General features: G+C 48.1%; 1 protein-coding gene across 11 annotated transcripts in view; it reads right to left on the bottom strand.

The window, feature by feature from the left end:
• Window positions 1–27,500, bottom strand: part of birc6 (baculoviral IAP repeat containing 6) — a 129,972-nt gene that overhangs the window by 31,037 nt on the left and 71,435 nt on the right. For 10 of the 11 annotated variants that reach the window (XM_042066404.1, XM_042066414.1, XM_042066411.1 and 7 more), the window contains exons 63-65: window positions 24,749–24,966; window positions 21,057–21,221; window positions 20,078–20,243 (exon numbers count right to left, since the gene is read on the bottom strand). In XM_042066404.1, coding sequence (XP_041922338.1) covers window positions 20,078–20,243; window positions 21,057–21,221; window positions 24,749–24,966 — 549 coding nt within the window. The remainder of the gene's footprint in view (window positions 1–20,077; window positions 20,244–21,056; window positions 21,222–24,748; window positions 24,967–27,500) is intronic. The other variant, XM_042066408.1, reaches the window with a different exon arrangement.

The following is a 27,500-nucleotide window of genomic DNA, read 5'->3' as shown; positions in this document are numbered from 1 at the left end:
GGTTCCAGGTCCCACCTCCAGCAGTGTGTGTGTGGCCCTGAGCACTGACACACACCACAGAAATAACTGAAAAGGCTGACAGACATCGATGTGTAGCTGTGTGATGAAATGTACACATACATGTAAAAAGTTAAACTATGTTACAGAAATCCAATAAATGTAACAAAAAACCCCCATTGCTAGTCCCTGCTGCTATCCATATTGTAATACCATGAGTCAGTGAGCACCAAACTAGTGTGTTGCCTGTGTGTGTGTGTGTGTGTGTGTGTGTGTGTGTGTGTGTGTTTTTAGTAGCATGCATGAACAAATTCATCTGTGAGAAGTGTGTGTGTGTGTGTGTGTGTGTGTGTGTGTGTGTGTGTGTGTGTGTGTGTGTGTGTGTGTGTGCGCCTGCAAGACACAACTGTATTGGAATGGCATTCTCTGTGGCTGGGCTGCTTTACATTTATATTGGAATCACAGAACCTTTTCCTTCTCTGTCTGTGGGATTTGAAGATGCATCTCTCCCTCTCTTCCCATCCTGCTTCAATTGGCTGCTTCATCTCCCAGCACCTCAGTGCGAGGACCTACTCAAGGCTGCCCGACTGCCTGCCCGCTGCTGGTCAGTAGCAGTCACTGATATGATTGATGTAAGGGACAACAGCATCCACAGGCAAATGGCTCGCTGGACCATCTCTGTGGATGGATTAGTGTGTGTGTGTGTGTGTGTGTGTGTGTGTGTGTGTGTGTGTGTGTGTGTGTGTGTGTGTGTGTGGGATACTCCTCCTCAATGTCAGCCTCTCTTCCCTACTCTCCTTGCATGATCACGGTTGAGCCCGGCCTCCCCATTTGCCATCATTTCATTAAGACAAACTGATTTAGTGCTCGCAGAAATAGACTTTTCTCAGGGAGACAGACAGAGGAGAGAAGGATGAGGGGAGAGAGGGAGGAGACAGAGAGAGCAAAAGAGAAGGGGAGAGAAGGAGAGAGAGAAGCCAACAGCAAAGGGAGGGGGGTCTAATCAGACATTCTGATCCAGGTCTTTCTCGCTGGGTGATAAACAATGTTAGCCAGAGAGAGCTGAGGACAAGAGCTGGACAAGACCTGAGGTAACCTTGCCGCCGCCACCTCAGCCGCTGCCATGAGCAGCCGGCCAGGAGACACCGGAGGCCATGGCTGGTCTACGATGGAACTGCGACCCTTTCTTTAACGGATGACATTAGATGGCACTCAAGGTCACAAACGGGTGTGGAGTTTGGGTTCCGAAGTGCAGACCACGTATAACTGCTTTTGTCTGTATCAGTGTCTCAAAGGTAATTTCAATACACAGAAATGATGTGTGTGTGTGTGTGTGTGTGTGTGTGTGTGTGTGTGTGTGTGTGTGTGTGTGTGTGTGTGTGTGTAGGCAGGCACGGACGGTGATTAATTCTGAGGCTCTATCTGAGAGGTGAGTCACTTACACACATGCGCGCAAACACACACACGTACACGTTTTTAGGTCCTTGAAATGAATGCGCTCCTGGTCTACTTAATGTCTTTCTGTCCAGACACTCGGGCCAACGTTGAAACATCGCCACCCAAAATAGAGCCCCCCGAATGTCCAGACACACCTTTTGCGTCAGCTAGGGACGTGCTTCTCCTTCTAGAGAGACACACACAGGCGAGTGAGAGTACACCTACACACACACACTCAACTATGTGACAAACATACACATCCCGACAGACAGACAGACAGACAGCTGGCAGAAGAACAGCAATAAGTGAGTGTGTGTGTGTGTGTGTGTGTGAGTGAGAGAGTGAGTGTGTGTGTGTAATGAATGCCAGCGGGAGAGCCAAAGAAATTGGCCTGCTTGAGCAAAGATGATGGCGGAGTGGCCTTCCAGAATTCCAAAAGAAAATGAAATAGAAGAGAGCAGGTGGCAGCCTCAAGAGAGCGAAGAGAGACATGGGGGTCCAGCGATGTGAGGAGAGCCGCCAGGAGAACCGCGGTTTTGATAAAAAAGAATTGATCTTGGAGATGGAACCCCTGGGCATCGAGAGGGGCAGGGATCCCACAGAACGATCCTCCATCCAGCAAACTAAACTGACAAATTCCTCAATCAATTTGCAAACCTACGCATGATCGAAACACATAAAATCACAATGGCCCTCTATCCATCCATTCAAAAAAAAAAAACGCTTCCATCTTCACATCTGCAACTTTCACACAATAGCCCTTGAGCCAATGTTTCAGCCAAATCTTCAAAAACCACCCACCCCACTGTGCAGTGCGGATCCAGACAGATTTCTCTGTTAGTATCCGGCATCTACTCATCGCTCACTCTTAAACCTGAACTCTCTACCCTCTACAACTGACACATGGGGCACACATAGACTGCAACTACAATTTGCATTAACCAGAACTACAGTACACAACCAAAGACACATAAATGGTGTTGTAGGTCACATATAAGAAGCAGTTTAGCTTGTATCAAATGTATTCGCCTTCAACGAAAAAGACCTGACAATTTCTTGCCACGCTGGAAAAGACATGAAATAATTTTGAGATGCTAGCCGAAGCCCTGCTCTGCTACCTACTTAAAGCTGGAGTGATCGATAAAAGGCCTGTAGTCAACTGCAGTCATAAAAAGCATTCCAGCATCTCGGCTGCGCCACAGTTTGTTTCTCATATCCACCGAAATCTGGCAATATCTGCAGACAGCTGCTTTTTCAAAGGCATCAAAAAGTGCTGAAAATAATGAAACTAATAGCTATAGATCATCTCATCTGCAAACACACCTAGTCATTCTAGGTGGCAGAGAATTAGAGAGACTGGATGGTTACACACACACACAGCTTCAATCACCAGGGGGCCTAGAAGCTATCATACCTCACAAAAGAAGAAAAAAGGCAAATATACCACGCTGAGGAGATAAGTAGGCCAGGAAAGATACACACATACAGACACAAATCAAGCCTTAGCCCAGGATTATGCTAATTACACATGTGCAACCTGCTTCAGCCGTCCCTGTAAAGAGCAGACGGAAGCACCGGAGAGTCGGCAGTGGCGGGGGGAAGCTACCGAATGGAGTGGCTTATTGTCTCCATATCCTAAAAAGCTCCGCTCCAAGAATAGCCCCGACCTAATGGGCCATTAAATAGAACATATTGAGCAGAGGCGGATCCTCTTCCCTTTTCATACCATTAAACCGCTCCTGCACGTCCAGATTGGTTTAGGAGTGACAGCCACACTCGGGCTTACATCCATAGAACACAAGGAGGCATTTCTAACACACACACACACCACACAAAAACTAAAGATTTGTCAATGGCTCTGTCAATACTGTTTGACAGCAAAGTCAGCTATATCTATGATCACCACTTTATGTTGGACTGGTGTGGTATAATCAGGTTACCATGGTAACGGCAACAGAGTACATCCTGGTTTTAATAAAAGACGGCACCATATTTAGAATCAAATGTCCTCTCTCTCTGGCTGCAAACGTAAAGTGCCCTTGTGAGATGATAATGGAGAAAATCCTCAAGGAAAAAAAAAAAAAAGAACAACCCAACCCCAATAACACAGGTCTGGCCAATCAGCTAATCAGTAGAGAACACAGCATGTCAAATGGGATGCCAAGCCAGCTTTCAAGACTTTGCAAGCCACCCAATCACAAGCACACTGGAAAAGAGGGAGGGGCATATACTTTATTTAAATACTGGGAATTTTCATTCACTAATCATTAGCATGAAAGGGAAGGGAAGAGAGGAAGGATAATAGCATCTTCCTTTTGGTGTTTGATAAATTAGATCAAGGCGGGCAGCACAGACAAGGGCAGAGTAAAACGCCCAATCAAAACACTGCTCTTTCTGCTGCTGCTGAAGACACACACAAAGCAGGGCGAGGGTACGGGCTTTACAATTGACTGCGGCAGGATCAAGACGGCACAAAAGAGAATGTTAGCATCAGGGAACGAGAGAGCTGTGGGAATAGGAGGACACAGTGTGTGTGTGTGTGTGTGTGCGCGTGAGAGAGAGTGAAAGGCTGGGCCTTATATAGGTCACGTTAGCATGACATTCTGTCCTCTGGCAGCTCTGGGTGGCACAGAGACGAAAGACTGGCACAGAGAGAGAGAGAGAGAGAGAGAGAGAGAGGAGAGAGAGAGGAGAGAGAGAGAGAGAGAGAGAGAGAGGAGAGAGGAGAGAGAGAGAGAGAGAGAGAGAGGAGAGAGAGAGAGAGGAGAAGAGAGGAGAGAGAGAGAGAGAGAGAGGGGCACAGTGCGGCTTCAGACAGCTGGGCGCCCTTGCCAAACACCTGCACCCATCAAGATCCATCTCTGCAGCTATCGCTACCCTCCATACACACCATTTAATGCCCGTGAGTGAAAGGCAGGATGGAATACACTATAATAAATTGATATTGCTTTGTAATGACAGACAGTATTACTGATGATGTATGGCATGACACAAATAAAAACTATAAAAGGTTTACTTGGATTCAAATGGCAGATGCACCTATCATTCTGCTTTAGGTGACTCACACTACAACTCTGAAACTGTATTTAATGCCGTCATCCATCCAAATCCAAAATAAACATCAGGCGGAAAAAAATAAAAAAATAAGGACAAACTCGCAGCAAATGTACCTATTCCGCGTTCACAGCCTCGCCTGCCTGCCAGCCTCCAAATGGTAGTCGTGAGGATCGATAAAGGTAATAAAGTTATTGCAAAAATCACTCATTAATGGTACACGGCAAACTGGCACTCGCCCAGCACACGGTGTCGGGTGCTAAATCCGGTCGAACAGCCCACTGTGAGAATGTTTATGGGCTGAGTGGGTCGATGGGAGGACGGCACCCTGTGCGAGAGCTCTTACACACCCCCTTCATGATGCCAATGCTTCATGGCAGGCTTCATGCTCCTGTGTCCTGTGTGGTTATAAGCTGAAGGGCGAGAGAGCCTAACTCCAAGCTGGCCATCTCAAGTGTCCCATGGCCCTGAATCACAGTCCAAGAAACAAGGGAAGGTGAACAGCCTCCATCAAGGACTTTTGTTTTATGACGTTTGGCTAATGAACCTCAAGAGTGGGTGTTTTTTCCGCACATGCCCAATTTAACTCAAGGTCAAAGAGTAAATTGTTAGTCCTGTGACTTTGGGACTCAATCTTTGAGTACCTCAATCTTTGAGCATGCAGTCCTGATCATGTCAATTATTTCAGTCAAGACAGAACAGCAATGCTTAGACAACTAGGACAGGACCCATTCCGTGCAGCCAAGACATTAGGGCACTGTTTTGTCCATACTTAGCTGCCCTCATTATGAAGCTGTTGGTTGTATGAATGCTGGGAGTCTGACGGTAACAGGACCGTTAACGTCCACACTCTTTTGGGCGGAGGTAATTGAGCCTGACTCGCACGAAACTGGTGAGATGAAGGACAAACATTTATATTCGCAAAGTTGAGGAAAAACGTACAAACTTAAAAAACTCGAGCCGAATTGTCACCATTCAAGTCTCCTGGTTCATTAAAACGCACTCGTGGATAGGATCTAATGCATAGATTTGTTTATGTTTAGAAAACAAAATAAGGAATAAGACTAATCTCAACTCATTCATAAGTTTGAGAGACCGCATTAGAAGAAACTAATTCTAAGTACACCCATACTATGTTCCATTTAATTAATCTACAAACGGGCACAGACATCAAATCTCTGTAAAAATGTCCCTGCATTGTAAGATGGAGTAAGTTGCTTTATATCCATCATGTATGGTGCATCACTAATGGCAGATCGACTAGCACTATATAAAGATCAAATCTCCGCTGCCTGTTAGGGAGGAAGCAATACAACGAACAAGAGACAGGTGCACTGGAGCCAAGACACAAGGTCTAGATTAAAAAACGATGCCTACTTTCATAAACCCTCTTAACGGTCTCAACAAATAAAGAACATGGAGCACTTCTAACAGTGAACCTAAGCAATCCAACAAAGTCTTGATCTTGAGAAAACCAAACCACCACTATCTAGATGTGAGTCAGGAATGGGATCTGAAACTCACGCTCTGCTGCCCTTCCTGACCTCATTACATACTTGTGTCAAAGACCTCTGCCAGCCCTCCTTTCATTAAGGAGTGAAGCAGCCGCTGTCCACCTACTGTTACACGAACCCTCTGTCCAATTTAGTCCTCAGGTTGGCCACGGCAATAGGACCATTGGAGAGTGTGTGATAGTGTGTGACAGAGTGTGGGTGTGGGTTTGTGTAAGGGAGGGAACAGGAGCAGATCTTCAGATTCTCATAATAAAGCTGGACGGTGGGCTGGATTGACATTTTGGTATTTTTCTAGTGTGCAGTCACAGGGAGAAACATGATTTTCTGAAGGGAGAATGGCTTGGGTTTTTAAAAAGGGCACCTGTTTAAAATAAGCATTGCCAGTTTGGTAACTTAGCATGTATCTTAGTGTTATTTTGTGTTTGTGTGTGTGTGTGTGTGTGTGTGTGTGTGTGTGTGTGTGTGTGTGTGTGTGAAAAAACTCTGGAATAAGCCAGGGCATGTGGTCGAGGAGGGGACGCAGCTCATTATGACCAGACGCTGCCCGAGAAAATGCCACAGGCCTAGGAGTGCAGAGGCCAGAGGATGGCGTGGCCCTCGCCCATTTTAATGAGGAAGACTCCCCCCCCCCCCCCCCCCCCCCCTCCCTTCAACTGTGCCATTCATCTGTTGACTCATTCTGAATCGAGCAACATCAAGTCGACCGCTGCAGTGTGGTGCATCCACAGCCAGTCCACGCAGTTTGTCGTAGTGACGGCAGGATCTGACAGGTGAGGTGGGGCTGACTCGAGTGGCTCTCACAGGGAGGAGGAAGAGACAAGGGGGAGGACATGCACAGCTCTGTGTTAGGGTCTGATGAAGGAGCAAGCCACAGAACTACAGTGTGTCAAAAACAGACCAAGTGACACAGGCTTTGAGACACCATATGACAGAAACAGACGCTGTGTGTTATCGAGGTCCACAAGCGCTGGAACAGGAATGTGTGGACATGTCTCCAAGACTGGGAGAGAGTGCCACTGTGAGGCTGTGCTTTCTAACATGGCACATGCATTATATTCAAGATGGACAAAAAATGTAACGCCTTAGAAGAGTGCTTCAGTTCACTATTCAAAGTAATCACACACACTCACAGTTTTTTTTTTAAAATATATATAAATTTGATATATTCTAAAATAATTATGCTGCCAAGGGCTTTATCCTCATGCATATCAAAGAAACATCTGTGAGAAACCTACAAGTTAATCTAATAGCAGGAATTTCCACCATGAGACAGCCCATCATTGTAAGATCTGACTGATTTGCTCATTAGATTCCTTATGAGGAAAACCAGGGAGTTTGCTCATAACAATGAGCAAGTGGAGAAGAGAGCCACAAAAGAAATATTAACTACACAAGAACAAAAGCACAGGCAACCAAAAACACAAAAGCAATGGAGACCAATAACATAAAAGCCATGGCAACCAATAACATTTCATGTCATGGAAATATTTCAGTCCACTCAAATATGCCTCTTTTACACTCCTTCAGAATGGGCAATATGTGTAATAAACAAACATGCCTAGACACACAGGTAACCACATAAACAAATGTGTGCTTCTGCCTCGAGGCCCTTAATAACGGTGCTCTCTGGGTGGGCACAGCTCAACAACAGGGTCGTTAATGATCCCACCCCCCCACCCACCGTTGTAATTTGACTTTTCCAATTTGATCCATTTTAAATTGGCTGGCGGGGCGTGTGGAGCCCAGCGCCAGAGAATTAGCCCGACTGATAATTTCCCTTAATTGAGGCGCGCAGTGATTTCCTCGCGTTAGGATGATTGAAGTGCGGGGATACTAATTATCAGCGAGGAGGTGAGCATGACGGCAGAGGGAGGGGGCAATTTTTTTTTTTTTTTTGGGGGGGGGGGGGGGGGTAAATAGATTTCTATGTTTGCCATTTTAAAAATGCTTAGAATTGAGGACAGCTCCAGCAGGCTTCTCTATGGATGGTTTGAGACAGGAACGTCAACAAATAACTCTGTGATAACTCTTCAACTACAGCTGCAAGTGGTTCATGGAGAGTCGTCACCAAAGGAAAAGCACACGGAGCCGTGCTAACACTAGAACCACAAGTGTGGCAAGAAATTTGTGAATCCCTTACATATAAATATGCCCTTCCGCATTTTGTGCGGTACTCAAGAGTAACAAAAATCAGAGGCATTCGTCTCAGCTTGGGTCTGAGACCTGTGAGAACACACTCCAACTGTGGCATCATGCTGGGCACAGCCGGTAGCTGCCTGAAGCTGGCACTTCAGCAATAAACCCTATGAGCACTGAGGGGCACCTGCAGATGTGTGACTCAAGTCCTTGCCCACTGACTCCTACTTGACCTGTGGATGCCACCAATATAAATATTCTAATATAAAATACATAATAACGGCTTTTACTATGCATCTGATGAATCTGGTAATGACTAGGGTTAGGTATTCAAACTGCATTGATTCCTTTTCCAATTTTCCAATTCTGCCTATTGATTCCAGATTCCACATTTCTCAAAATTAGAGACAAACTTCTTTACTTGTCTTTGTTTGCATCAATAAAGGGGCTATTGTGTTTAAGGAATTGATAGGCAGAACCAAAACAATATAATTTTTTTCGACCACTCCTGGTTCATTCTTATCGCTCCCAGTTCTGGCTGTTTCTTATCGATTCTATTCGATTCTGATATTTCAGTCCATGTGGGTGTCGATGGAAAATAGTACATTAGTATTTCATACCTCCACAATGCAATTGTATGATATGACACTGTTAGCTTGAATACATGGGCCTTCTGCATCAAGAGGGTCACTTCACACCAGAGACAACCAACACACGCTTTCTAGATCTCTCAGCTATATAGACCCCCCCCCAACAAACACACCCACCCTCCCATAGGTTTTCACCCACAGTCTGAGGGTCAGACCCATGGTTTGACATCACAGGCCACGTGATCCTTTATTGACCCTTCCACAGTCCTCCAGAGACCCCGGTGCTGCCACGGGGTCAGAGTTACGGAGAATTGAAACAATAAATAATTGATCGCACGCCATGGCTGGTGCAAGTGTTAATAGAAGTAAACCAACTTATTTATGCGCAGCTCTGCTGTGATATATGATTTTCAGATGATGGCCTGAGGGGGAGAGAGAGGGGGAGAGGGAGAGAGAGAGAGAGAGAGAGAGAGAGAGAGAGAGAGAGAGGAGAGAGAGAGAGAGAGAGAGAGAGAGAGTGTGTGTGTGTGTGTGTGTGGGGGGGGGGGGGGGGGGGATCTGGGATGTTAAGAGACAGAACACATCAGGGGGGGGGGGTGAAATGAGAGATAGATCAGCAGTTGGGAAGGGCTGTTTTTCGGAGTAAAACAAGCCAAGTAGGAGGATCCATTAGGGGTGCAAGGGGGGCTCCCACACACTGACATATTTTATGTGTTTGAGATTGAATAAATAAAAAATGTCAGGCCATTGATGGACTTCCTCCCCACACATATACACTTACTTTTTTGTTTAAAAATGATAGTGTGTGAGATCTGGGGTCAAATTTCACTGCGGTTTAACCTTGGGCAGGTTTGTTTATTGGGGCATGCTATTACACGTGGTAAAAGCAGTGCGTGTGCGTCACACACACGCACGCACGCACACACACACACTGCTGCACAGGGGTCTCCTTGGATGCATTGTGCTGAAGAAAGGAAGGAAAACAAAAAGCCTTTTAAAAGCAACAGTAACGGGGAAGACAACAGAGGAACATTCTTATACAGTCCTCGTTTAACTGATTTGCAGAGACCATTTATCAGTTGCACGCACACACTCACACGCTCATACACACACACACAGAAGCCCCACCACGACTGAAGCCCAGATATTTCTGCTGCCCCCCTCCCCAGCGGCAACTCATCTGCGAAGCACCTCCTCTCTCCCTCCTTCTGTCCCTCCTCCGCCTCCTCCTCTCAACCTCCTCACTCTCCCCAATGCTGCGAGACAGCTAGACTTGGCAAAAGGAGCGATCAGGCAAGCTCTGCAGGCATTCTCCTCAAATACAATCGTCTGCACCACACACTCTTTTTCTCCTGTTTTACAAAGAAAAAAAAAAAAAAAGGCAGACAATTTTCCTTTGTTTTCTCTCCTTGCTTATTTTTGGGTGCTCCGGCGCTGTTTTGATCACCACCAGAGGTGTCGGCGGGAGACAGAACTGGTGTGAGCTCTGCCGCGCTCACTCTCATTCGTTCGCTCTGCCTCTCTCTCCCCCCCCTCCCTCTCTCTCTCTCACTCCCTCCCTCCCTCTCCTTCCCTCTCTCTCTCCTAGTTGTTTCCCATCGTGTGCCGTCCTTGTAGCGCCTGGCGTTTCCTTCAGCCTGCGTTTGGTTGTGCGATGTTCAACGCTGCTCTCCGCCTGGGAGAGGGGAGCTGTCGCTTAGCACCACCACCACCACCACCAGCATCAGCATCAGTAACAGCGGGAGGAGGAGCAGGAAAAAGGGCAATTAGCTTCAGCATCGGCTGGCAACGCAGCGCAGCGCGCTCAGGAGGAGCAGCGTGCCTCGGAGCTCTCCAGCCACAGGTCTGTGCAGGGACACCCGCCGCCGTCGCTGAGCTCTCCGCTCCGGCAACGGAGCCTTCTGGAACATCCCCCGGCTGCATGCTCCGGTGAGAGCGAGCGAGCACCGACAGGCTTGGCATGCCCCGACAACAACCGCCATCTGAGAGTAACCGCCGTTCCTGCAAGCGGCTGTGATCGCACTGCTTTTTCTCAAAACAAACCCGGACGGAGGCAAGGCGAGGAGGAGGAAAAGGAGGAGAAATTCAGGGGGGGGGGCAGGGGGGTCTGTGTTTCATTTGTCACCGGAGGTGTGAGGAGCTCTACCCCTTCTGAGCGTCTCAGAGGGTCAAGGAGACGAGAGGAGCAGAACAGGAGATAGAGGAAGAGTGTAAGGGAGGGGGGGAGGGCTGAGGAGGCGTTTAAAGAAGGGGGGGGGAGCGAGAGAGGTAGAGACAGATATAGAGAGAGAGAGAGTGTGAGAGGATGGGGCGAGTGGAGGGGAGGGAGGGGGATTGTTTGGGGGAGAGGATTTCTCCGAGCCCCTCATTTGGACTGCTTTAGCCATTCAGCCGAGCTGGTGGATTAAAATCAAAACAGACCACAAAAGCAGAAGAGCATATAAAAAGCGAACCAAAACAGGAAAAAAAAAAAACATAACAAGAAAACTTAGAAGGGAAACCGACTGGATCCGAGATTGCTACAGAGAGATAGAGAGACTAAGGGAGAGAAGGAAAGAGAGAGAGAGACAGAGAGGGGGAGAGAGAGAGAAAGGGGGGCCACCATTAGAGATTGTTGTCTATACACAGACACATACACAGCGCAACACCGGATGAGATGAGGCTCTAGATCTGCAGCTCTGATCCCCCCCTTCGCTCTGGCGTCCGTGGGCAGGACCCCTCCCCATGCCTCGGTGGCCCCCGTCATGCCTCTCCGCTGAGCATCCAAAAGCATGCTGGATGTCACCCTGCACTTCTCATGCAGTAGGGTAAGACACTTTTTCCCCTCTTCCTAGCTCTCTGCTTATCCCTGTATCTAGAGAAGGGCGAGAGGGCTCCCCATTTGCTACTCGTCTGCTAGGCTGTGCTCTAGTGTGTGTGTGTCAGTTGGTTGTTAACTAGTCACTATTGTTGTTGTTGTTGTATGCTTGTCAGAATGCATGGGTGTGTGTGTGTGTGTGTGGGTGGGTGTGTTTGTGTGTGAGGGTGCATGAGTGATGGCGTGCCTGCGGGGGACTGACTCCATCCTCAGGCTTTCCTTGCTCCCTGTGAGGAGACTTACAATACTCCAAGGAATGGTACCCCTGTACACAAACGATGAGCAATTGCTGTCCATCCTGGGAAAGTCGCTTGCGCATGTGGCAAAAAGGGATATTTTCTCTTGTCTATTTCTCCTTGCTTTCAAAACACGCAATAAATCATTTCAGCTCTCTCTGCAACTGCCCTCTCAGGAGAGCGAGGCTGGCCGCTAAAGATCACTCTCCGTCAAATAGCTTCATCACCGACATGCCAACCTGGGCCAACGTGCATCTCTCTCCTTTTCTCTACCCTTTCCTCTCATGTCCATATGTCTTCCACTCTCCACTACCACCCTTTTTCTCCTGCGTGTGCAGGCTGCGTGACTGGAGCGGTGGAGCAGCTACGGGGGGGAGAGCAGAAAAAAGAGATTCCATACTCTGATTATCTCCCTTTCTGCATCTCTTTCTTTTGTTTGCCCCATACAGACATCCTCGTCTGGGCTTTTGGATGCCTGTTCTGACTGCTCCTCTCATTTCTCTTCCCCCCCCCCCCCCCCCCCCCCAATTCCTCTCCATCATCTGAGATGTGGCCCTAGGTGAGGGCTGTGAGTGAGGAGGTGTGCGATTTCGCCTGTCTCCCCCCCCTGGGGAGCCGTTTGGCAAGCAGGGGTTGTGGGAGGGAGAGGATTTAAAACGGCACCACTCACACACACACACACAAAACACAACCACAGTAAGGATTTACCTCAGTATCATCAGCCTGTCTGTCTGTTACTGTACCTTCACCATTGTGACTAAAGTACTCTTCTCTTTCTCTCTCTTCTTTCCCTGGCTCTGTTCTATGCCAAACTTCCCTCGGGGCAGATAAGTGGCTGCAGGTTGGTGACTCGCGTGGGCCAGCAGCATGGGCACCACTGTCTTCACCATTGAGGAGGTGCGGGCGTTGGAGGACAAGGAGGAGCGCGAGGAGTCCATCCTGGCCATGCTTGGCATCATTGGCACCTTCCTCAACCTCTTTGTCGTCGTCTTCGTCTATATCTACACCACCCTCTGAGGTGGAGCAGGAAGAAAAGGAACAGCAGGAGGAAGGAGGAGAAGTGTGGGTGTGTGTGTGTGTATGTGTGTGTGTGTGCGCAGTCCTGTGAGCCCATGGAGGCTTCTGAGAAACTTCATGAACTTGACTACCCCTCCAAGAGGCTGAGGAGGTGTACAGGCAACGATGTCTGAGGGACTGGACGTGGGTGGTGAGGAGGACTGGACATCTGCGGGTACTGTGGGGAGATAACACTGGGACGCTTGCGGACCAAACTGACGGACTGGTTTTTGGAGGGCAAGCATCAGGGCGTAACCATGATCGGGCGTCTGCACGCCAGCGTATCCCGTAAAAATATATCCCAAAAAGTTGTGGATGGACAAAACGGTCTGATGGGGATATGGGTAAAGACTGCACTGTGCCTGAAATGGAGTCGTGTGCAGAGAATGCGACGGATGGATGGCACAGTTGCTGAGGGACCTCTTGTGGCTTCTCAAGCTGCTCAGTGTGACACTAGAGGGAGGCTTGTGGCCACCAACAGGAGGCCATTTTCAAGAGACCTGCTCTGGAACGTGTGGAATCAATATTTTCAGGGGGGCTGGCTTTCTCACAGCTCATTGGCTGTCAGAGCTCGCGTTTCCCCGGCAACGTGGCTTCGGAGCAGCGGTGACGTTCTCTGCTTCCATCCGGCACGCACTCTCCCACACACACACACACACACACAAATGGCTTCACTTTCCATGCCTTGGAGGATCTCGGGAATGAATTGACAACATTCTTCATGTGCTGATCATCCAGGGATGTTTCAAATGACGGATCATTTCTATTTTTTCTCCTCACCTACAAGGGGCGATGCTGAGGAGCATAGGGATGGACATCTGCAATAAAAATTTTAATTGCGCAGAGAAAAAAAAAAAGAGAGAAATATTTTTATATGACAACAAGGAAGAACCTGAGCCGTAGTGATTAAATCGTCATGAGGATAAAACAGAGAACTAGGACAACACATTTTGAAGAGGGACCTTTCAAAAAACAACAACCAACAACAACAAAAAACACTCTGTGTTGCTGTAATTTATGTAAACAGGAGCAAACTAACACATCTTCTGTCTTTTTGCATCTCTTACCACCTTCTATTTGATTGTTGAGGGGGGAAGGGGAAGTGGGTGGGAGAAATCAAATAATCTCATAAAGTATTCATACAGTTGTTCTTCAGGGTAGTGTCAGCAGAACACTTTCTGTATTCAAAGAAAGGCTTTTTCTAAATATATATAAATACAAACACTAGATGTAATACTGTGCAATAGGGGAATTTGAACAATAAAATTGAAAATGTATCGATAAGAGATGACTCTGTTGGTTCTTTATCAAATATGAAGCGCGCGCGTGTGTGTGTGTGTGTGTGTGTGTGTGTGTGTGTAAGAGAGAGAGAGAAATGGCCTTGTGTGTGAGCTACATGCACGTAGCTCCATGTAAGTGAGCATCATGGGAGCAATATGTTGAGGTAGAGCAGTGGTAATGAGACAGGTGAAAACGGCAGATGGGAGGAGGGAGGGGGAGGACGTGTGTGTGTGCGTGCAATCGGAGAAGAGGGAGAAAGAGAAAAGGAGTAAGACAGAGAAAGAGAAGAGGTAGAGGGAGCAATGAAAAAGGGGGCTGGGTGAGAGAAGAGAAGCAGAAAGTGAGAGAGAGAGAGAGAGAGAGAGAGAGTGAGTGAGAGAGGTAGGGAGAGAGAGAGAGAGAGAGAGAGAGGGAGAGAGAGAGAGAGAGAGAGAGAGAGGGGGAGAGAGAGAGAGAGAGTGAGTGAGAGAGGTAGGGAGAGAGAGAGAGAGGAGAGAGAGAGAGAGAGAGGGAGAGAGAGAGAGAGAGGGGGGGAGAGAGAGAGAGAGGGGGAGAGAGAGAGAGAGAGAGAGAGAGAGAGAGAGAGAGAGAGAGAGAGAGAGAGAGAGAGAGAGAGAGAGGAACGTACTGGCTCATTTTCAATGCTTCTAGTACATTCCGTTTCCCTGCCTGGTCTGGACTGTGTGTGATGAACTGGCAGAGGGGTGTGGTGGGGGTGTAGTGGGGTGGGCTGGGGGGGGGTCTAGGCTGTTGAGATGCAGTACGTGTGTCTGGCTGGCGTCTGAAAGGCTAAGGTCAGAGGGACGCAGTGGCCGTCACATGTAATACTGAGCAGGCCAAGATTCCCCACATCGAACCATGCATCCGAATGAGGGCTGATGGGGACGGCGGGGACCTCCCTCACTTCATCTATTTACCCCTCTTCTATTAGCCATCCGCCACTCCTACCCCCTACTTGCCCTTGAAAGGTGAAACAAGGTGGGGTAATGAATTTGTAAGAGTAGGCTGAGCAATAATGAGCAATACCTTTCAGTGGTGTGTATGTGTGTGTGTGCTTGTGAGAGAATGACAAAAGACAAAAGCATCCAGTCGTGAGGGACAGGTGCCAACGACGTGGCACACAATACCAAAGCAAACGCAATGATTAGCCCCGGACCTCTCCAGTGGCCACTGGGTCGTGTCTGCAAGCCTTCCTCTACCTCTTCCTACACTACCAACAGCTCCAGCACAGCACATCAGGTAATATGTATATAACCAAACTACCCCAATATGATCCATAAACAATACAGTCCGTACTCCAAGCATTATTTCTGGGGTACCGTATTCAGATGTATAGAGAGAAGCATTTCAGTCATTTATTACACAAGAAATGTGAAATGGGGCACTAGGAGTTGTGATGCATGCATTTGTTTGTGTGTGTGTGTGTGTGTGTGTAGGGGAACCTGGACCCCCTCCTCCTTATATGGGGGCTGCTTCAGATAGTTAAAGGGAACCCAAAGGAAAGCTCCCACATGTATTTATTCTTCTCTCCCCACTTGGAGGAGTGTTCTCTGGAGTGCTTCCACTGCCTGCCTGCTGCACACAATACTTCCATTCTCCACAGGAACATAAAGCTCCACAAAGTCCCATGAATCATCATAACCTGTCCGTCTCCGTTCACTCTCTCCTTCTCCTCTCCTGTTTCATCTCTCTTCCTCCCTCTCTCTCTCCTTCTCCTGTTTCATCTCTCTTCCTTCCTCCCTCTCTCTCTCTCTCCCTCCCTCCCTCCTTTCACCCCCTCCCTCTTTATGTGCACATCACCCAGCGTTCTCACGTGCGCCGCCTGTAAATATGACTGATGGAGACGCGAGGATACTCGCTGGCTCGCCACGGACCCCGTCAACATGAGGACATACTCCAAAATTACACACGTTTACCACAGGGAGCGAGGGAGGGGAGGAGGAGGAGGAGGAAGAGGAGGAGGGGAGAGGGATGTGGTGGGTAAAACAGAGGGAGGCAGAGAGAGGGTAAATGGAGGAGGGCAGAGAGAAAGGGATGATGGTGACAGCACTTGGAGAAAAAGAAAATAGGACAGATACAGTATGTGGGAAAGGGGAGTATACTGTAGAGTGAGGTGGCGATGGGAAGGCTAACGGTAAGAAAAGGCAGAGCAGTGACAAAGGGAAAATGGAAGAAATGGAGAGGGGGATAAACAAAAGAATAAAAGAATAAAAAGAAAGAATAAAAGAAAAAGCTAAAATAGAGAGAGGGAATTTGGAAGGGGGAGAAAGCAGGGGGAGAGGAGAAACAGCAGGAGACAGCATGTGACAAAAAGGCAGAAGACAGAGAGGAGACAAAATGGAGAGGGAAAGAATAGAGAAAGAAAACAGATGGGAGTAAGAGAGGGACCGTGAAGAGAGAAAGGGGAGGAAAAAAAGAGGAGGAGGAAGAGGTGAGCCTTGGCGTGATGAGAAGATGAAACTCTGCTAATTGGCGAGGCGCATTAGTGGCTCTCAGACATGAAAGCAGGAGCACCACCACCGCCTCCTCCTCTTCTCATCCCTCGTTCCTCTACTCATCTCCTCACCTCGCGTTCTTCTCCGCTCCTCTCCACCTGTTTAGGTTCTCCCCAGACAAAGCACTGCCACTAATTACATGCCCTGTTTGACAAGCTGTTCCATTTGGAGCACTCTCTCTCGCTCGTCTTCTCTCACACACACAAACTAGCGCACGCACACGCACACACACACACACACAAAATGGTTGTGGCAAGAACCGATGCTGGAGGAACTGTGTGTGTGTGTGTGTGTGTGGGTGGACGAATGTGGAGGCTGCAGGCGGAGAGAGAGAGAGAGAGAGAGAGAGAGAGAGAGAGAGAGAGAGAGAGAGAGAGAGAAAGAAATGAAAATTTCAATTAAAATAAATTAGTTTGGCGGTGACATTAAAAGGCATTACCTCTCACTAATGGCTTAAGTTCCCGTGATGGAGTGCTCAGCGGTGCTGTAATGCATCCCAAAAGGATTGGCCAGACGCTGATGACTAATGCCCGACAAGGCGCGGGCCAACAGCCCGCTCCCAGATTAGGGGGAGGAATGGGACGCTACTCCTCCGCCGCCAACGCCGCGAATCAACCAGCAAATAAGAGAGAGGGAGGAGGACAAAAAAACAGAAGAAGAAGAAAGGACGACAGCGGACGGAGATCCGACTGGGCAACGAGTGGGCTAATGGTTGGGGTCAGTGGTGCCAAAACATGAGACGCAAGCCAAAGAATCATCACCTGAGAACCACAGTCACATCTCATAGCCACGATGAGACGCCATTCCTTATACAAAGCTGCATTACACTTGTGCACACACCCCCCCACACACACATACATAAAACATGCATCTCCTCTAAGAGGAAGTGAGCACTTCTCTTCTCCTTGTTGCGGTCAGCACCAACACAGTCTCTATAAGCGCTCAAGAGGCTGTCAATCAAAACGCCAAAGACCGTGGCAAGATGACAGCCATCCAATTACGGCCCAGCCATTTAGAGTTCTGTGAGAGAGCGGAGATAACACGCTGCTCCACACTAACAGTAATAAGCTCAGGTCATAGTTATGGAGCGGCTATACAGGAGCATGTCCATGTCGGTACCCAGGGACAGGCTATACTTCACAGAGGAATTTAATGGATGTCCCTCTCTGCCTGTGTCCCTTGGCACTTTGCCTTCCTCTACCCATCTGTTTCTCTCTCTCTCTCTCAAGAGTTAAGCCCCTCTGAGGCATGGTAACTTTCCATCCACATGCCCCAACAACCCATTCCAGAATACCACCACAAACACACACCCCAACAAGCAAAATATGCCAAGACTCCCACAAATGCATACATAATGTAAACACACACTGGCTAGCTTTTTCTTAATGGATTTGGGGAGTTAGACACCCCAGCCATAGAATCAGCTAGCCGTGGCAGTACCCATTCTTCAGACAGGGCATTAGGAAGCATCTGAACAACAGATCGGGAGCCCGGGGGCATCAATCTGTGACTTTGGGCTCGGCTACACTGGCCTGGCGCTGACGCGTGAGCAAGGGAGAGTGGGATAGGAGAGCTTTGCCATCCACAAGAGAGAAGGGGAGGAGTAAAGTAACTAACAGAGAAGAGGAGGAAAGAGTGCGCAGGAGAAACAAAGAAGAAAAAAAAAATGCAAAAATAATGTGTGTGAGAGAGGCGTCTGAGAGGGTGGGCAAGTAAGCAGCAGAGAAAGTCAGACAGAAAAAAAGTGCAATAAATGAACAGAGGCCTGGCCTCCACATGTCCACAGACCGCAGCAGGGTCTGTTATGGGTGGCCAGCAGATAACGCAGACTAATTACAATAGCCATCTCTGTATCTGTGCTTATTTAATTAGCAAAGCAAAGAGGCATAAAGGCAGACACAAGCAGCAAGCCACTATCAACTAAAACACACACGCACAGCCTTAAACGCACAAACTTGGAACGAGGTACAAAACTTCACACCCCCAAATTGATCTCCGTGCCGAAATAAAAGGTGCCGCAACTTTAATGACCACTAAATTACGCTCAGCACTGAAGCACAGTTCTAAGTCATTAATTACAACAGTGGGGGCCTTTGCGTGTAACACCCAGCTAATTACCTGGGCTTGCTACGCCACTGCACACAACAGAGTAAAGGCCTCGCATGGAGCAGAGGAGATGGTGGTGTGTATGGTGTTTGATCTAGGCAGACCTGAGTACCATCTCAACTACAGAGTGAGCCAACACACGCTAACGCACATACACACTGAAGAGCTAACAAAGAGCACACACCTGCACGCTCATATTCCGCATTTAACTTCAAACCAAATGTTCAGCCTCTCCACCAAAAGCAGTTTCGCAACGCGGCAAAACACAAACACACACACACTTGATATGCCTTCATGCTACCAGAGAGAAACAAGTGCAGCGCTAGCTGACTGCAGTGAAGTGTTTGTGCACAATAAAGAGGAGCTCCTTTTGTGTGCTGGAACACAGACACACACACACACACACACACACACAAACCCGGGCTGCCTGTCTGCCGTCACAGAAATAATAACTGTTTAATCCACTTCTACCCAGAATAATTACGAGCAGCACCAACGAACGGAGACATAAGTTACAGCTAATTTAATTAGCGAATGTGTGTGTGATGGTGGCGGTGGGGGTGTGAGCCTTTCAGCCTGCTATGGAGACAAAAGCGGAGTGAGAGGATGCTGAAAGAACGGAGGCGACTAATTGAAACAGCTTCCAAGTTTATTGAACTTAATTGGAAAGATACGGTCGTGGAAAACAGGAGCAATCCTTTAGATCAGGCTTAAGAGCGCCACCTGGTGTATGACATCTTCTCACAAATCATTCCCACTCATTGCGATATTTCACAACGCCTTCATAACATGCTTGGCAGCTGCACAACAAGAAACAATGCCTCAACTGGACACTACACATGCAGCCTGACTCAGTGGTGTCAAACACAGGCTTGACCGCCACTACAGGCCAGCGCTGCGCAGCCATCTTGCAAAACGGGTCCATTTACCACCGCTAAGTGGCTACTGTGAATAAAGCTTTGGCATTGTGAAGAGGCCCTTCACCCAGAGCCAAAGTCCAATATGGTGAACAGAAACAGCTTCAGCATCCCATAGTCAGTAATCCTGGCCATCATCTCCAGCTCAGGGTCACTGAGTTACCAACGCTTCCAACACCAGCAGTCAGCGTACACACACACACACACACACACACACACACACACACACACACACACACACACACACACACACCAGGAGACCATCTGACCATTTCAGAGGCAACAAAAACTACTAGAGAGAGCAGGACAGTAGCAGGACAGACACAGCAATCAAATTGTAACGAGATGACTCAAGTAGTAACAATCACAATCAGAACAGTAACACACACGCACACACTCACCGGAGTCGTTGCGCAGGTAGGAGGACATGGCGGGGATGAGGCAGGACTGGCTGAGCAGCTCCTGCAGCACCGAGGGGAGAGCGGTGCTGTTGTGGCCCCGGCTCTCACTGCTGGGGGCCTCGCCGTGGTTCAGGCAGCCGGCTGGGTTGATGTAGCTGGCCAGAACCTACGGAGGGTCACACACACACACACACACACACACACACACACACACACACACAAAAGGAATGGGTTTGAATCCAATACCACTTAGCAAGGTTTGATTTAGCACCAACCACAGTGTCGCACAGTCAACTCACAACAATGGCAGTCTGAGTGTGCCACAACACCACTTGAATTAATTAGCAAAGAAATACAGTCTGGACTTGCAGCCCCGTGGCTGAACTTGGCAGCTGGCCCCCTTATGGCCTGTAAGTAATATCATCCTCCACACCTGTGCGAGCACATACACACACCTGCTCACAGTGAGTAGGACAGCCACATAGAATAGGAATGAGTGTGACACTGACCTAAAGACAGAGGGCACATGCTACTGTGACTGTCATACAACACTCTCCTGGATAGCGTATGCACTCAAGCGTAGATTTATAGGAGGCATGCATACCGCACATACACAAGCACACAACTTGGGTGTAGAGATTGATTGTTTAGGCACACATAGACTAAATCCATCTACACATCTATCTATACATCCATCTATCTATCTATCCATCCATCCATCCATCCATCCATCTCATGTCTTAAATACATCTGCACCTACAACACAACAAATGTGATGAAATACAATAGAGCATAAAACTTTCCTACTCTGGCCATCTATAGTGGATCAGTAACAGGCTCATACACCAACCACCACTATTACTGCCATTACAAAAAACACATTCAGTCAGCCATACACTCGCACTCCATCCTTGACACCGATATTCACAGACAAACACACACACACACTAACAAAGACAAGCACACGCAGGGCGCTCACCTGCAGTAGGCAGGTGACGTGCTCCTCCTCCAGGCGCTGCTTGGTGAGGGCCTGCTCCACGTCCCAGCCCGAGGCGGTGGAGCCGGTGCCGAAACCCGTGCCCTTGGCCCAGTACAGCTGCTGCTCCTCACTGGTGCCGCCGCCGTGGCCCGACACCACCTGCGGCTGAACGCAGACACAGAGGGGGGGAGAGGGAGGGAGAGGGGGAGGACAGGGAGGGAGTCGGGGGAAAGGAGAGAGAGTAGAGGAGAGAGAGAGAAGAAGAGTGATAGACAAGAGGTCAGGAGAGAAATGGATAGGAAGAGACAGAGAGAGAGAGAGAGAGAGAGAGAGAGAGAGAGAGATAGAGAGAGAGAGAGAGAGAGAGAGAGAGAGAGAGAGAGGGGGGAGGGAAGAAGGGAGGGGTAGACAAGGGGTCAGGAGTGAGAGAAATGGATAGAAAGAGACAGAGAGAGCAAAGACAAAAAGGGGGGAGAGAAGGAAAGTGCGTGACTTTACTTGCTCCTAAAATAACAAACACACAGAGCTGCTGCCAAGTGCTTCCACCATCAAACTGAGTATTGTGTGTGTGTGTGTGTGTGTGTGTGTGTGTGTGTGTGTGTGTGTGTGTGTGTGTGTCTCTAGAAGAGCATACCCTCTGGAGTGAGAGATTAGTTGATGATGTGAGTGGGAGCATCAAAAAGGTGTTTGTTGGACAAGCAAATCCAGAGTGAGCACCTCTCTGATCAAATAAACGGTAAATACAGTGTGTGAAGAACAAATATTATGACAGTCTGCTGTAAACCTATTAGGGAGCGCGTTGACGTGCCAAGCACCCAGCACAGAGCTTGTGGTGGTGAGGAGACCACACATTAAACCAGAAGCTTGTTTGAAGTGTACACACACACACACACACACACACACACACACACGTCATATTGCATCCAAGGACCCTCCTATAAAAAGGAGTTGCATTAGGAATGTGAGTGGGCACGAGGGTGCTGTCGTCTTCACGTAAGAGCAGGTCACGTCCACTGATGCGTCAACTTTGACACTCACCCGCCTTGACATTCTGCGTGAGCCTGAAATCGACGGGCGAGCACGCCGCGTGGACACACGCAGTCCAAGAATGCCCAGTCTCCGTGGAAACGTTGACAGCCGTGCCTACCGGCAGAGCTCAGGGCGCAAGGTGGTTGGATGTGTGTGTGTATGTGTGTGGGGCCGCCAAACGCATTCCCCCATGGAAGCAGCTGTCAGCCCGGGCTACAGTGGAGCGAGTCCAACCCTTGCATCACTCGCCAATACAGGACATGTTACCCCTTCAATGACCTCTCCCCCTCTCTTTCTTTATCTTTTCTCCTCTCGCTCTCTCTCTTTCTCTCCGAGTTGGGAGGGAAGGGGTACTCCTGTCTGTGCTTATGCCATCAGTTTGAGGGCAAACTACTGCTGAGAGACCTAATGTGACAGCGACAATTATCAATGGACAAACATTTGAAGAGGAGAATCTGTGATGGCGTTTCATCTCAAGGTGTACATGCTGCCGAAGAAAAGGCAACAAAAAAGGGAGAAGTCCGTCCAGAGTTGCACTATGCTGAACAGTAAACAAAAGAGCAAAGCACACACTAGCAGGTTAAATGTAGAGGTCAGCTCACACCCTGTACATACAGACTGTGACTGAAATGAGTGCACACACACACACACACACACACACACACACACACACACACTGTGCTTGACATTCCCCTGAGGTCCAATGTCATTTCAGACAGAGGTCTGTCTGCATGTGTATGTATCCGTGCGTGCGAGCATGTGTGCGCACGTGTGTGTATGTTGGTCGCTCAGCACCACGGATACGGCTTTTGCCCTCGGCATAGCGTGGGCGAAGACTGATCACTCAGCATCACCACCGGTCACTTTCACACACACAAGCCCGCACGCACACACACACCCGCACGCACACACACACACACACACACACACACACACACACACACACACACGAGTGTGGGCCTTGACCGCAAGCTACTGCCACTGCGCTCTTATCTCCAACTGGCCGACTGGCGAGCCCACAGTAATGGCTACCCGCCCGTCCGCCCACCCCAAGGACGACCATTACCACGGTGACAAGGTGCTGGCCGCTGCTCAAGGCATCTGCCCAAGGAGCAGTCCTTGCGCCTGGAAACGCCATAAATCCCCACAAAACAACTTAAAAGGGGGTGAAAAAAATAAAAAGAACAGGGAAATTGTGTCCAAAATCCAATTTTGTGGCTTTCTGTCTGTCACAAGAGAAGGCTTGGAGTGAGTGCCAGGAACTGCTTTGGTGAAATGGGGAAATCAAATCAACATATTCATCACTTCCATTTAAGATAACAATACTAATGCACTCAGCTATTCAGGTGCACCTGTCTGTAAGTGTCTGTGCAAAGTAGTTTTGGACAGAGTAAAATCACTCCACTTTTTTCAGACGCAGTAGGGCAGCAAGTCTTCAAATCAGTCCTCATTCAAGCCACCTCAGTTTTACTCAGCGTGAGGTCAAAAGGAGGTTGGTCCTCAGTCCTCCTGACCAGCCCCAGGTCAGAGAGGGGGAACACACAGGGCACTAGTCAAGCAGGCGTACAGTATGTGAAGGCATAGCCACCAGCCAGGGGTGCGTTTCCTTAGTTGCTAACTAAATTTGTTAGTTGCAATGCAATTTCCCATTGCCAACCGATTACAACATGTTAGCAACTATGGTTTTTGGAAATGCACCCCAGGTCAGTCAGAGACACTCAAAACTCATGTAAATCAAGTTTCTCATCAAAGTATACTTGCGTATACAAGGAATTTGGTCTCTGCATTTATCCCATCCGTGAATTAGTGAACACACAGTGAGGTGAAGCACACCCCCCCTCACGGACATCTCATCAGAGAAGTCACACCAAAACAACCTCACTCATGCTCCATACACACAGTGTACCAAGGTGTCCCATCAATACTGGTGCTTCACTGTCCATGCATTTATGAACACCTAAAGCAGATGTTTCACAGTGCTGTGTCCCGTCTTTCTTTTCGAAAAGAACCAAACCAAAGCATTTTCTGGTCTGAGTGCTCCAAACGACGGTGTCTTGAGGTTACTTGTATATTAACGTCCATTCTGCTTGCAGCTTCCATCTCACTGCGGCAGCTTTGCCTGCTGGTTTTACTGCAGTGGATGTGGTCAGAAACACAGCACTAATCTAAGCCTGGGAAAGCTCTGGGCTCGGTTTTTGGCTATTTTATTGTTTTCCAAGATTTTTCCTCTGCTGCTCAGATGCTGCAAAATACACACATACACAGACATCTGTGTCTACCTCTTAGAACCAAAGGGGAAAGAGCCTGTGTGAAGTCTAGACAGAGTGGATGTCTGGGTGAAGGAAATTAAGTTTGCTTTGGAGGTGTGTGTGTCTGTGTGTGTGTAAGTCTGGAGAGGTGCCCTCATTCACACAGAGAGGAGGAAAGAGTGTGGCTCTGAGAATAAGCCCAAATGCCTATCTCTCTCAACAACTCCACTCAGTCTTTATGAGTGCCTGGTAAGAGTGTGTGTGTATGTCCTCTCTCAGGCTGCTGTTGGAGCTTGGAATAGGCACGGTGGGAGAGGGACAGGACGTGCGTGCGTGCGTGTGTGTGTGTGTGTGTGAGTGAATGTGTGCGTGAGTGCATGAGTGAGTGAGTGAGTGTATGCGTGCGTATCTCACCTCGTTCTGGTTGCCATTGGTGCTGGGCACACGCGGGGCGTGGTGGCTGAGGGCGGACAGGCAGGCCAGGATGAGGTGGATGGCGCCGATCTCCAGGGCCATGCGGCGCAGCAGTAGCCCGTCGTCGGTGGTCAGCGGCGTGGAGCTGAAGAGGGCGCGCAGCACGTGGAAGGGCAGCGTGGGCAACACGTTAGCTGAGGGAGACTGCAGGATATGGCCTTGAGAGAGAGAGAGAGAGAGAGAGTTTGACTTTTAAGGTTCCTTTATTGACAGTCAAAAAAGGTAACCAGGTAACATTAAAACCAACCCATAATAAAAATTTAAGAAAGAGAGAGAATTAACAGAATGCCCAAAATTCGAATCAATTCGCAATAAATGCTTCCCAAAAATGAAAGAAAAAAATCCCTGATTTCTATGACCTACCAAACCTGAATACTATACCTATAGGGAGAAGACACAGACAGCTGTATTACTGCTGCCCAATATGTCCTTGCCTGTCACCAGCGGAGAGACACTGAGTGATTTCTGTATGCATGTACATGTGACACACACACACACACTAATTCAACACAGTCCCCTCATGTTGTACCATACTAGGAGTTTCTACACAGTCCACTTTGTATATGTGCCCTGATGTATTGTATGTCTGTTATGTCTGTAAGTTTGTTGCCTGTGTTGAGTCACTCAGAACTCGAACTCGATACTCAGACAAAAAAAAACATGTTCTTTACACTTTGTCCATGTACCCTATCCCTTGTATATACCTGTATAATTGCTTAGATTCTGATACTGTACATGTATGAGAGAGAGAGATGTTGAAATCAGGAGCAGAGCTGGGGAATAACACAGACCTAGGGCGTACTGTAACTGCACAAGAAAGAGAGCTGCATCAAAGACAAAATGAGGCATAAGGCATCCTTTCAAAATTACTTCTTTCAGAGGGAACTTTTTCTGCAACGAGAGCCCTTTGTTGGTAAAGGGAGTTCACAGAGGGTTGTTAGAATCAAACCAGCGTGTAACACTCAAAGGCAAGTTTATCAGGGTCATTCTTCTTTCAGGATAAGGCAAAGAATATTTAGATTCTTAACCAAAGGCATTTTTCAAAGTCTATGTGCAATCAGCGGCATTAAGTAACTCGCGAGAGACGATGCATTTGAAGTGTCTTTGAGTGATTGGTCTGATGTTGGATGTGTTGCTGGTTGGGTTGTCTGAGTGCATCGTAATGATGTCGGGAGGACCTTGCGTTGTGTGTCCTCATTCTTGATTTTGTAGCCAAAAGTTAAAAGACTTGTTTAACTGTGTGTGTGTGTGTGTGTGTGTGTGTGTGCGTGAGAGAAAGAGACAGAGTGTATTTACAAGAACAGTAAACGTCTAATCAACGGCTAGACGAGAGATATCCTCCATCCTCTGGAAAAAATTACAAGGGTATGGTGAAAGATGATCTCATCAACTAATCAAACGCTATGTCTTCCCTCAGAGGAGATGAAGGCAAACTAAGTCACAGCAGCCGAGGACACAAATGGACAGCCACACATACGTGCACATACGCGTACACACACACACACATCCCCACATGTTGGCCAGGGACTGAGGACAACTTAATTTGGCAGGCTGATCATGTTTAGGCTGTGTGACTGGTGTCATAACACAAGCTGGCTCTGGCAAAACACTATCCATCAATCACAGGCTCCCGCTGTTCTCTCAAGGACTGGGGACAACAAGGGGAAAAACAGCCCTGCCTGGGGGACGCGGGGACGCGCGCACACACACACACACGCACACCAGATCTAGTCAGAGTTCTGATCTATGAAAGGGCGGAACTTTGTCCACATGTTACAGGAAGTCTTCCTTGTATCCATTTCCCATGATCCCTGGATCCTTTGTGCTTCGTGAACCATAGGTCTTGCCAGTGTGCGCACCTAGGCTCCTAATTGACTGTGCCCAACTACAATTGCAGTCAATGGACAGAGAGAAGTCAGCTACATTATATCACTGGCCGGCTAAGTTTTTCATCAGTCGATGGAGCAGACGCATTGATCGGCTGCGCCAGCCAAACCCGATCAATCAGCTGTCTGTCAAGTGGAGTTTGGGCACTTGAGGAAGTGAATGACCCGGCGCTAGGATGGCCATTGATTTTCCTGCACACACGTACTCAGACAGATAACGTGGCCCTGAGATCTAAAAGGCTTTCCTCCCCCCTCCAAAATAACAAGACTCCAGAACCACTGCTTCTCTGGGCCAACATGACACTGAAGGGAAACTCCTACTTCATAGACCCTTTTAATCTGTTGCCAGAGGATCTCCAGTTGAAATGTTCAACTGTGCAGAAATAATAAATATAGACAGTGCTTTTCAAATAAAACCAAGCCTCTTTCCGTTTCAAGGCATTGCATTTGTGTACAGTCGTGGGCCTTCACATTCTGTTCAAAGTCAAAGTCAAAGTCAAAGTCAGCTTTATTGTCAATTTCTTCACATGTTCCAGACATACAAAGAGATCGAAATTACGTTTCTCACTATCCCACGGTGAAGACAAGACATATTTTGCCAATTTAGGTCCACAGACAAACATAACATTCAAGTAAACAAAAAAGTAAGTAAATAAGAGGGCACATATAATAATGAAAAAATAAGAGCAGCAAAATTTGGTTGAAATTGTGCATAGACAGTCAATAAAATACTAGTGCAAAGTCAGGCCAATTCACTGTTCATTTAGAAATTCATCGGCAGCACTGTGAGTCTAGAGGTAGAGCAG

Source organism: Alosa sapidissima, chromosome 16, assembly GCF_018492685.1.
Source record: "Alosa sapidissima isolate fAloSap1 chromosome 16, fAloSap1.pri, whole genome shotgun sequence".
NCBI lineage: Eukaryota > Metazoa > Chordata > Actinopteri > Clupeiformes > Clupeidae > Alosa > Alosa sapidissima.
The sequence above is the reverse complement of the archived record's forward strand: the minus strand, read 5'-3'. Positions and strand labels throughout refer to the sequence as shown.